The sequence below is a fragment of the Amblyomma mixtum genome, chromosome 3 (assembly GCF_055824585.1).
Source record: "Amblyomma mixtum isolate Tamu chromosome 3, ASM5582458v1, whole genome shotgun sequence".
NCBI classification, from domain to species: Eukaryota; Metazoa; Arthropoda; class Arachnida; order Ixodida; family Ixodidae; genus Amblyomma; species Amblyomma mixtum.
In genome coordinates this window covers 103978417-103991185 of record NC_143014.1, presented here as the reverse complement: position 1 = coordinate 103991185, position 12769 = coordinate 103978417, and the positions used below count along the sequence as shown (strand labels likewise).

The 12769-nt window shown below is 44.0% G+C and overlaps 1 protein-coding gene across 2 annotated transcripts in view; it reads right to left on the bottom strand.

Moving 5' to 3' along the window:
• The window catches only part of LOC149351231 (dual specificity protein phosphatase 22-like), a 67719-nt gene that overhangs the window by 12567 nt on the left and 42383 nt on the right, over positions 1–12769 (bottom strand). The window contains exons 4-5 of one of the 2 annotated variants that reach the window (XM_089580499.1): positions 6665–6789; positions 1698–1861 (exon numbers count right to left, since the gene is read on the bottom strand). In XM_089580499.1, the coding sequence (XP_089436625.1) occupies positions 1698–1861; positions 6665–6789 (289 nt within the window). Of the gene's footprint in view, positions 1–1697; positions 1870–6664; positions 6790–12769 lie in introns of both variants that reach the window. The other variant, XM_089580500.1, reaches the window with a different exon arrangement.

Here is a 12769-nt window from a genome sequence, read left to right as displayed (position 1 = left end):
AAAACAGTTTCCGCACTTGGAACGCACAATGCTTTTGATTGCTCTTTCCTACTGGTTGTTGGCAGTGCGTGCTCAAGTTGACGTAGCCCAAGCCGCTAAGAGCGCGCTTCGCGTACTTCCGTCAGAGAGTGGTAGAAACGGCCACGATAAAACTAGCTTTCCAGGAATTGCGGGAAAATTATATTCGTGGCTTCTTTCACTAAACTGAAAGTTTCAAGTATTGTCAGCAGATCACAAATTATGTGATTAGTTAAGTAATTAGCGAGGCTGTAATCAAGTAAGAAGTACTCCAGCTGGTTTCAACCGACCATCTACAATACACAAATTTCAATCCGACAACGGGCACAAGTTTTTTTTTTATAAAATATAATTAGCCCCCATTTCACGTGAAGCGGGACAGCCTGTAAAAGCACTGTATAGGCAACCTGCAGTACCCAGGTGGCGCTGAAGTTGTTCTACTGCGCGCCTAAAAACTGCTGCCGTCAGCTGTTTGGGCCGTTACAAACGCGAGACCACATTCTGGACGGTAACATTTTGGCCGGTAACATTCCCTGCTTAGGTGCTCTCGACGTAGTCAAGTTAGCTGACGGACGCCATGTGTGGCTTCGGCAGAGCGCGGACGCGTGGAGGCTCATGGCTATAAATGCAGGCAGGTGGCGGGAAGAAAAAGCACTACGGGCGTGCCAAAAAATGCTTATTTCTCTCGCTGGGCCGTATGTAACAGTGCTGTGATCGACAGAGCAAACTTCAGCGCAGATTGCTTACAGAGTCACTTGGTATATGCTAATCGCTCAAAAAACAGCCCGCCCGAATTGTGTAACGGGCCATAATTGTGCCACAGCCTACCCTTCTTCTCTGTTCTCCTTGGAAAGAAAGAAATGAAGGAAGACATACAGAAAGCAATGGCTGGCCTTTTAACTCATGCGGAGCGGGAATATAACTGTTAATCGGTAACTTTTGCTGATAAAACCTTGTCGCAGTGAATGTCTCTCAGTAAATATTTCTAATACGAAATTTCTGCAGTTAAAAGTTTGGACGGTTGGTATGGTAGTAGTTAGAGTTCAGCGGCGCGGCGGCAGTTGAGTATGCAATGCGCGAAACGGTGAAAGCAGTTGGTGTGATGTTTAATAAAGTAAACGTAAAACTAGCAGTGGGGAATGAAAGCGAAGATACACAAGCTCTCGATCCAACTGTGTTTTTTCCATAGTGGACACAGCAGAAAGGTGGGCCTGCAACGCTTCAATGTCGGTGTTTGCTTGACTTCTCTCGTGTTTCGTTAGGAACGTCCAGTTCCCCCTCTTTAAATGATACAGCCTACTTCGTCACGCACTCTGCCAGCACTAGAAATGGCCAGCTGGCTTAGCAAATGAGAATTATAAAATAAAATCGATGAAAAAAATCACTAAATTGTATCAACCCAGCTCCATTTGAAGCTTTCGAACTCGTAAGCGAAGATGGGCCAAATACCACAGAAGGAGGATACAAGGACACGCGCTTCTTTCAGTGTCATGCATTCTATAGATATGTAAGAACTAGCACTGGAGCACTCATTTCTTGCATTGTACAAACTTCCGATGTAGCCTTTTGGTACGCTGACCACAGGTGAATTCGACAAGACGCCGCGGTTGGTTCGTGTGTCTAGTTAGCAGGCTTCCCATAGGTGCCGGGGCCATTCGCAGAACAAGAGAGGCGCTCACCTCGTGGAGCTTCTTGCACTCGTACTCGGAGAGCTGTTTCTGGAACCCAAAGTTCGGGTTCGCGATGCTCCGGGCCCCGCGCACGGCCTTGAGAGCCTCGCGCCAGTTGAGGCTGGTCACCGACATCACGTAGGCCACGGCGATCGTCACGCTGCGGGACACCCCTGCAAGGCTGCGAGGCCAATCTTCTGCACACGTCGTCTCTGCCGTGGAGAGCGATGCGCCGAGCGCTGCGGACGTTTCCGGTGTGGAACGCCCTGCCTCTGGTCAAAAGGCCTCCTCAAAATCGCTGGCGTGGAGCGCCACGTGTGCTGCTGATCACGGCAACTGATATAGGCGTAGCATAGAAGTCGTCTGGCCTTTCTCAAGTTAAACTTCGGAACGAGTGCGATAAGAATATCATAACCTGCCTAACAAAATGAAATTCAGTTGATGATGAATAGATGAAATTCGGTGAGCCCCAGAAAAAAGAAATGTTTTGGGAGCATCACAACATCGTAAACAAAAGAGCCGTAGCTTCCAAAATGTTTTTTTTTTTTCATTTGAAACTCGTCAATGGCCCCTGAATTTCATCTATCAGACTATGCTTCCTGACCAGACGGCATGCCGTGAAGCCATCAACTTCACATTGTTAGAAATTAATCGTTGGTTTGGCGAATGCGGTTTAAGTGAGGCGCACACAAGCCACGTGCTTCATGGAAAAGACTCGGTGTGTAGCGGCGGGTAAATTAATCCCGAGCTGGACCGTACAAACTAGAACACAAAAAAGGGCAAGCTTTAGGTTGGTTATGGTTTAGTAGTGTAAATGTTAAGTCTTCACTAACGATGTGTGAAGACTGCTGTTTGCAAGTTAGAGGCAACCATGCCATTCACTCAGCCTCCATCTACCGGACTCTGCCATTTTTCGCGTTCTGACTCGCGTTTTCGAGTGCTGGCTTTATGTCCCGGTAGTTCATCAGCATTACGTGAGCACAGGCTTCGCTTTTATCTTCTTGCCCACATTTCACGACGCAGCTGTGTACAACATCACTCACAATAAATGAGCGTGCAAGGCTCAGGAGTGGCAACAAGCGCAAACATATTCCTTCAGCTTGCGTCTTTTTGTACGCTCCTAGAACAAACTACCGACGAGACCTTGAGCGCACTTCCTGCGACAGATTTAGCAGTGAATGAGTGCCACAGCGCACTTGTGACAACAACGCCGACATGACCACAGCAGAGTATGTACCCGTTAGCTAGTTACGATGTTTTCCTGTAATGACCGCAGAGAACCGAGTAATGGTCCGGATCGATCCTTCACCGCCTTTTGCACCGCATACGGCTAAGGTTAGGCTGGCACGTGCCAATATCGAACCATGCACTTTCACTTCCATCAAGTAAGTGTACATGAAGTACAGGGACGATAGAAACAAAAGCGAACAGAGCGAACCATAGGCGCGCCGCTGCTCGCATTTCTTTTCATCACGTTCTTACTTTGGGGATAGCAAAAAGACACTACAGTCGTCCGTAATGCACCACAGAACGACTAACCTCTTTTTTTTTAACACCCAGGTAAAAGCGCTATCAAAAGAAAATCGAACAGCGGAGCACGTAGGTGCCATGTTGTTCGCGTTTCTTTCCATAAAGATCATGCCTCTTGTTTGGTCAGTAGATAAAAATCATGCTGATGGTTTATACGACACCATCTTCATCTACAAAGGAGCAGTAGCTTTGAAACACCACTGCACATTAGTTTGTGATGTGCAGGAGGTGAGCGGTAAGGGCATCATACTTCAGCAGTATCCTTGCTTGGTCTGCGTACATCACGTTGGTTCAGTGAAAGAAGCGCATGCTTCTCCGATGTGGACGTCTTATAAGGTCTTTTCTTATTTTGGTGCTGTGAAAGTCCACCGTATACGAGTTTACTGATGCGTAGTGAGGTACATGGACATGATATTGATTGTGTTTGTGTGGAGGCGTTCAAAAAGCACGAAGTGTAAAAAACTGCAGTGGGATCGGTGGGAAGCGTTGGGGTACATCTGAAGTGCACAGTCGTTACCATTATTTCATTGAACTTTTGCTCTGTAAATACGCTATCTCTTGTCTGGCGACCAGATGTGAGGCGCCATGGTCTCCTTCGAACAGTGAACTGGTTTACGGAAGGGGCGCCAAGCATTAGTAAAAATGACAGATCACAAGTCGACTAGCAGCATCAAAGCTCTCAGTATTTTCTAACATTAGTGCCACTGGACACACTGTCGACACGGACACCGTTGTGAACAAGATAAGCTTATAACAGAATGGATTCTGTCCCTCTTATGAACAATTAAAAAAGACGTAGGGGAGGGGGGGTCATTGTTTTGGTTGCAGCGCTGTGTGCGCCACCATTGATGCGACAGGACTTGATGCGGCAATGTTTTTAACGTACTTGTTTGGTATGCAGTATTTTTTTAGTGAGTTGTACTACACTTCATGCTGGTGAAAATTTGAAGAAGAGTTAGGCAAATTTCTCACTAAATTTTTTAACACTAACGTCAGCCCTTATTATGGGAGCCGTGCACATTGACGACTAAGAAAAAGAGTGAACTCATCCTATAAAAAATTCATTACTGCCTATTAATTTTACACGCAGTTACAAGCAGTCTAAACAGTCCAGATCAGTTAGGTGTATGAAGATAACAGTGAACTATTATAAATAGTAGACGGTTATTTTACCATTCTTTTAAACACTTTTTAAGAACGATTGGCTGCATGAAGAAAAAAAAAAGCTCAACTAGCAAGCGCTGCATACATGGAAACCAAAAAAAAAAGAAACCAAGTTGCGACCGTCGTGAAAAAAAAAAGCAAACTCAGGGTGGTAGAAATGGGTTAAGTGTTACTACTTTCGTAATGAAATTACCGATTACATTACTTGATGCAGAGCTACAGCACGATACTCTGTCCATGCAACCATCCATCTCGTTCTAAGCCGCCGCGGTGGCTCAGTGGTTATGGCGCTTGGCTGCTGACCCTAAAGACGCGGTTTCGATCCCGGCCGTGGCGGCGGCATCTCAATGGAGGCGAAATGCAAGAAGCCCGTGTGTTGTAGATGTAAGTGCACGTTAAAGAACCTCAGGTGGTCGAAATTTCCGGAGCCCTTCACTACGGCGTCCCTCATAGTCTGAGTAGCTTTGGTACGTTAAACCCCATAAACCATAAACCAATCACTTAAGCTCCGCTTTAAGGGTATGGCGCGATAGCGTAGTGGTTTAGGCTTCTCATTCTGAGCAGTTTGGCACCTTTGACCACATTTTTCATTTTTCAATTGTTTCAAGTAATTAACTGATAAATTGCACACTCTAAATTTTCTTGGCATTATGAAGCATTGGAGTTTCATTCGTAGCATTTTGACACATTGTAGCCCCCTTTTTCAATTTTTCATTTCTTTATTTATTCAATTAATTACAATGATTTTATTAACTCGTCATCACCTATCACACACCAATCAATCATCAATCGCGCAGCCCCCGATTATTTCCGACACGCGATGCCGACTACACCGACGGCGCTTTTCGACCTAGCCAGCTGTATACGCTATCGCGTAAAAAAACATGCTTTCAGCAGGATACTTAATTGTAACCTAACCTAACCTAACCTAACCTAACCTAACCTAACCTAACCTAACCTAACCTAACCTAACCTAACCTAACCTAACCTAACCTAACCTAACCTAACCTAACCTAACCTAACCTAACCTAACCTAACCTAACCTAACCTAACCTAACTAAACCAAACCAAACCAAACCAAACCAAAGCATCTCGTTCTATTTCATTGCTGCACCAAGACTTTGTCCTCTCTGTTTTATTGTATCACGAAAACGCTGCCTCTTATAAAAAGAGAAAAATTCCTGATAAATACTGTAGGGTGAGTTGCACAAAGCAACGATATACATTACAAATTTTACAAGCGTGAGCAATGCACCGTTTTTTTTTTTTGCTTCCCGCCGGCGCGTAAAGAGCCACGAAACAAGTATCATGCTCCTCACTTGAATGATACGTTTGCTTCGTATTGATTCTGAGATTGCATTATCTTTTAGGTCATATATAAAATATCAAGGCAGCACATTCCTACCAGTTTAATTTTTAGAAAATGCAGCTTGGAGTTTCTTATTGCTAACGCGCTTTTGCCTGTAAAGCGTGCACAGCCACATAAGTTAAATTATTGCGGTAAAACCAACTTTTCGCTTGCTATCACAAGAACGCGTCAAACTCGTTGCACCTAGCGCGTTGTTAACACCTAATTTACCCAGAACTTTCGTGCGGAAATGATAAAAAGTGACAAATTGTATTTGTCACTTTTGTATTAGCATTTGTATTGATACCCAGACAGGAAAAACTGCTGTAGCATGGCAGAATACGCAGCTGTTCAATGTGTCCGACAGTCATAGGCACTGGAATCGGGGAGATATTCAGAGATATTCTGAATGCCTCGAAATCACTGCAATAATGTATTTTTTATATTACAGTCAATAGAATTCTGAACGGGGTGCAAAAGAGTCACCTTGGAATGACTACACCATAAAGCTGTGCACTGACTTCCACAATATGGCATGTGCAGCTTTATCATAGGCAAATCTCTTGTCATCAGTAATAAAGCAAAAATAAATGAACTTTTGCGCCGAAAGTTCAGTGTGGAAGATGTTTGCATTTATTAATTACGATATTCCAGCTTTGCCGTCACATCTGCCATGCTGCGCATTGTAGTATATGGCGGTATTACTGGCGAGCCTAATCGCGACAAACTACGTAAGATTTAAAAAAAATGTCCCTTGGTGCAAAAGGTCTTTGTGGTGAAATAACTTACTTCGTTCTGTCTTACAGTGCGTGTTATAAAGGTCCTGCTTGTGAGGAAAGCTAATCAGACGGCATATTTTACAGCCAGTGCAAATATTTGCTCTCTGGAAATGAATAGGGCTACGTTTTTGCAGCTGATGGCCTAGGCGACTTACCAGTGGATGAGAACATTGCCGCCCTCCATTCGGGCGCTGTGGATGAAGTCATTGGCCTGAGAGAAGAACTGCGACAGGTTTTGGCCGGGGGTGTCTGACGCCTGAATACAGAGATATTCTTTGTCCTGCGCAGGAAAAGAGTCAAATTATTGCGTGTTGGCCAGGAACACCTACTCACAGCATTTCTTGGAAATAGGAACGCGGTAAAAAAAAAAAAAAAAACGTAAGTATTGAGATAAATCGTGCATAAAAATTAAATTAGAGGAAAAAATAGCGCCAGACCATGCGTACCACAAGAAAGGAAAGAGGACGAGACACAAGCGCATCAACACCTCTTTTTGGGCTAGTTGGGGCAACTAGCCCAAAAAGAGGTTTTGATGCATAAAAATTAAATTGATGTGAAGTAGAGCGACAGTATTGACATGTTGGTAGACTTCTACAATTAAAATCAGCGCTACAAAAGACGCAGGTCAAAGAAGTGGGAAAACATGGTACCTTCTTTGTACACGTTCTCTCCGCCCTGCGCATTTTGTACCGTTGGTTTTAAATACATAAATTGACATAAAAGAAATTCTATAGCAGTGAACAATCACAAGCTTACGAATGCATTAACTTGGCACCCATGCGCGCCATCACAGCCGACTCTCATATGTTGTGACCGATAGTTTTCCTTTGCTGGAAAGGTTGAACAGGGGCATTTTCAATAGTAGCATACGTACCGTATACGCGACGTGCCACAAACCGCTCCAACGAATCATTGGTGGGGAAATAGTGCGGGTGACCGAGATATGTACTAAGTTTAAGTATGCTTGAAACAGTGTGAACTAGTCATACTGTTTCCTAACATCGATTCATTTGTCGGCTGTAACTGGCTATCTGATTCTGGAAGCAAACTGACTAGCCAACATTTTTGTCACATATATGTCCTCACAAAGCGAAGAATTCATCCGCATTATTCGTGCAAGTCGGATGTAAATTTTAATTATCCAGCAATGCAATGCTCGAGCTTATTTTTACATTAGTTTTGACCAAGCGACGGTACAGGAGAGAAAAAGAGCTGCCCACATAGGCTGAGTTGGGGCCAACAGCATATTGTAAGCTGTGTAAACTAATCTGCAATAATGCTAATCAGTGAAGCTCATAAAAAGAAGCATTTAAATAATTCCCAAGTTGAACATGCGAGCTTCCTTCCAAGCTCTGTCGCTTCGTCTGTAATGCCTTATTGAGGTTCTCTGCATGATGCACTTTTTCTCTTTTCTCTCTCTGTTACCCTCAACGGGCGACCTTTTACAGTGCCACCGAATCAAGCGCGCGCTGAAGAAATCTGTATAATTCGATCTGATGTAGTTGCCACAAGCGAAAGTCTACGAAGCTACATGTACGAAACGGTAAAATGTCTGGCCGTATATATATATAAAAAAAAGAAAGTGGAAGGCGGAAAAAGAGAGGAAAAACGCGTTGGAATGACGTTAAAGAGCTGCTGTCGCCGCAAGTAGCTGGTGCCAAGCTCACGGCCAATACTGGTTTGCTCGTAAACTTTGGAAAAAGAAGCTCGCAGCAGCGGAAGTGAAACTGCCTTGAAGTCTGCGGAGGGTGGGCAGCAGGGTAACAGCAGCTAACAGCGACAATTTGCACCGCGTACCGGCTAAAGCAAATGCGCATATCGCGTCGCGATTCCACCCCAGAACGAAACAAAACAGAAAGAAGGAAGATAAATGCAAGCTTGTGAGCTACGCGAGAAGACCGCGATTTATTGAGGCCCGCTGTGCCAGGGGCCTCAACAGCAAAAACCGGCGCCTCCGAAAGGCACTCTCGCGTCGTAACAGAGGAGGACTGGCTGCGCAGCCAGTGGCCAGGAAGCGGATGGAAAAAAAAAAAAGAAAACTTGAAAGTTCCGCTCGACGGTGTGCCATTAAGGCTGGGAATAGTGAAGACAAACGCATCTGCCATATTTGTCGCAGGAATAATCTCTCCGTCTTTGTTATAGTGCCTTTTGCCATGCTCATGATTCCTTCTTGCTGAATTTATGTATATTCTTATGGACCCACAAATTATATCAAAGAAAAAAGTGCGTTAAGCGAAACGAAACGTGCGCTGTCACTGGTCCATGAAACGTGTACAGCCGCAAACATTCACAACAAGCTTGCTGTTTTCTTTGCACTTTTGTGGGAAATGTTAACTCTGTGACGTAAATGTACGCCGATTTATCGAGTACAAGAAATTACGGCTGTTACGCACTAAGGATAGACCGGAATTACAAGGCTCGTCGTAATAAAAAGGCACTATAGTAATTTTGTTCATCTCGTGTACGTGCTACGCCGGCGGGTGACTTTTCTGAAGGTCGTGATGGCTTTCTTTCAAGAGTAACGGCTATTTACAAATCAATTTATCACAATAATAGCAGCTCACTCGGACACACGGGTATTTTATTAAAGATAAAATTTAATAATGCCATTCATCCATAAAAATTTTATTTCGAGCAGTAAATTTTCCGATTAACATATTTTTGTTCTTACTCATGCTGTTTTGAAGATCTAAATACCTGCAGCAATACCTCCGAACTACTGTGCACACACTGTTTCCTTTACGCAACGCACACTTAAATAGCAAAAATGACCATTTATGCCAAATTCATCTTATTTTCTGTAAACGCTGCAGGACGTACATTCAGCTGTGGGTCCATTGTCGCGATGACACGACTAATAACATGAAATGATTTAATTTATTCGAGTGCGCCGCCGCGGTGGCAGAGTGGTTATGGCGCTCGGCTGCTGACCCGAAAGACGCGGTTTTGATCCCGGCCGCGGTGGTCGAATTTCTATTAAGGCGAAATTCTAGAGGCCCGTGTGCTGTGCGATGTCAGTGCACGATAAAGAACCCCAGGTGGTCGAAATTATTCGGAGCCCTTCCCTGCGGCGTCCCTCATAGCCTGCGTCACTTTGGGACGTTAAACCACATAAACTAAACCAATAAAGCAATTTGTCCCTGCAATGCTAACTAAAATTATGTGCGTACACTGTAGAGCCGATGGCCACTGCAGCCCAATTTTGCTAAATTCATGTGGCCTGCACGAACTTTAAGTTACCCGACACCGATGGTTTAAACAGACTCGTGCTCAGTAATGCAGCCGGAAGTGCGAAGCTACACGCAAACTTCTTCAGCGACTTGACAAATGCGAGGGACGCATGCGTTTCTTTTTTTGCTAGTTTTCATTCAGCATGCTGGTACCAAACCGCTGTTGGTTCCGAAGGGCCGTGATGAAGCACCGCGATCTGACACTAGCGCGTCGTTTTTCCAACATCACATTTCCGGTGGTGTCTAGAGCGAGCCTGTTTGCTTAACGAGGTGGGGGGAATAGCCAAGTATTTTTGGTGTATATTTTCAACAGCACATGGCTCAGCTAATCATTAAAAAGACGGTAATAAATTTTTTTCTTCCGTTCTTAGCTAATTAATGTGTCTTCGTAACAGTTATCTCTGCACGCAGTAAATGGCCTTTCAAACAGTTACACAGGCAAAGACAAGCAGCACCCGCAGGCTGTAGTTTTTCAGAAGAAAATCTAATAGGCAAAAAAAAAAACAGCTTTGTTATATTCTTTATTGCATTTTTTTTATCCGACAGCTCAACATATACTCCTAAGTAGCGGGTACCTACAATGACCTTATTCCGTGAACTGAACATTTTATGCGTTAGAAGGCCTCTCTGATGAAGCTGACTGTAGTACTTTGCGAAGCTGTGCTCTTAATGTTTAAAAAAAATTCATTTCTTTTTGCAGTTTTTCCTAATTAATTAATTTCTTAGCATGTGTGTAGTTGTAAATTCCCCAAAAACGGAGCAATCAGCATTGATCAGGCATAGCGAGCATCGCTGGCAGTGCTAGACAGTATCCTTACAACAATGATTCTAGCGGCACTAAACGCCTGACTGCTTGTTATTTTGTGTATAAATCGTGTCGAACCACGAGTTTCAAATTCTATAGATCACCGCTACCAGCCCAAACATTAATTTTGCAACCACATTTAAGCTTAGTTACAGTAACGAACGATGTCCATAAGACATACATTACATGCCGTGGAAATAAAGACGAGGGTTTAGGGTGGGGAGAGGGGTTCGGTTGCTGGAGCAGACTGGCAATGCATGGTTGTAGGTCGTAATAACCTTAGGATGCATGCTTTCAAGATTTGAAGGAGACTACCGCGAACAACGCTTTCTTTACAATAGTTGCTTCGGCAAGCACTCTCTGAATGAATTGCTGCACAATGTTGCTAAATTTAAGTGCCTGTATACAACTGCTTTCAAGTGCCCTCAACCCCCCCCCCCCTTTTTCCCCGCTACTGAGAAAGACAGTGATGTCTCGATCGCTTTTTTTTTGACAACTACCGCAAATTCTGCCTCGGAGTTGCAACGTCGGCTCAGATTTTAACGGTAACAAAGTATGAGAAAGCGTTAATGACATTTACAATGGCAGAAATTTGTAAAAAAAAAGGGCTTATCTCCCAAGGTTTAAAACGGTGATAAGGACGTGGACAAACACAAAACTGGATAAACTTGGAACGGACAATTTCACACTGCCAATGACACTTTTCTTGCACAGTTTCATGCGCTTGCTTTCTTCAGCGCACGGTGTCAGCTGGTCCGAAATTTTACAGCAAGTGCAAAAATTTCGTAGATGTGTGGGAGATCAGGGTATCTGCAGCTGCCTGTCTTTATTTCGGTTAAAGGGATGCGCTGCTGCTAGGTTCATGTTGCCTAGAGCTTAACCACGCACGGAGAACCTATTTTACGAGAACAGCATGGAATCTCGACGCACTTCCGGTAGATGGCGGTGCTCAGGATAATGAGATTTAATACAGGAGTCGTCAGTAAAGATGGCGGTGGATATTTCTCCGCTGGAATCGCTTTTGCACATCTTTGGCGCGTGACAAATGTGCAGTGTGTGGTAAATCTGTAGAAATAATTGAACATCTTATACTAGAATGTGGAGGTATCTATCCGGATGTTTATGCAGGCACAGTCACTCTCCCTGAGGCCCTAAGGTTTATAGATAACAAAGAACATGTGAATGAATCCGTGGTAGAAGTTAGCGTAAAGTGATCGGAAGAATGGGAGCTCAAAAGCAGGCCGGTGACGTAAAGTTACCAGTTCAGGAATAAAAATTACATTAAAAAAATGGGATTCATAGACAATACCGTTAAGTTTGACAGGTTGCTTTAAGAAATTTGAGAAAAATATGCCGAGCGTGGTGACAACTGCCACCACCCCGCTCGAAAGGGGAGAATTCATTCATTCATTCATTCATTCATTCATTCATTCATTCATTCATTCATTCATTCATTCATTCATTCATTCATTCGTTCATTCATTCATTCATTCATTCATTCATTCATTCATTCATTCATTCAACCGGATAAGGCGATTTACTGCAGGAGCCGTCAGTTAAGATAGCGCTTGATATTTTCACGGCTGGAATTGCTTTTGCACATCCGAATGAAATAACGATAAGTATTTGTTACAGTTTAGAATCCAACAGAAAACCTGATGGCCTAACATGCCAGTAGCTGATATTGATAGGAAAGCGCAGTTATAATGCCGGATCCTGTCTACAGCCGTCTGTGAGGAACTGCGGCCCAGTCGGGTGCTTTAGCATGTGTGTGCGTACCCTTAGGCACATAGGAGGAGCCTCAAAATAGAGACTTGTTTGTGCCTGTGGTTTTTTTTATATGATTGCATGTTTTTTTTTCGCCGAGTTGCAATGAGCATGCATGATAGTGAAATAAACTGCAGCGTCAGCGCTTTTTCGCTCCTGTGATACTGGCCAACGGTGGTGGTGGTGTGGTTATTTTGTGCGCCGTCAGTTGCAACTATTTATGAGCTCGCACGTCTGGCCACAATCTAGGGCACGACACGGTGATGTTCAGCGCACACAATGCTCGTTGTTATGCCTTCAGGTTTTGTACGAAGTATCGCACTTATCACTGCAGTCGAATCCGTTCAGAACCAAGCAGCCCGTCTCATCGTATAGAGTATTCCCACTTCTCCAGCACTACATCCATAAAAAGTATTCTCAGCTTACGCTTTCCGCCCCTTTCTTTGCACAATGAGCGT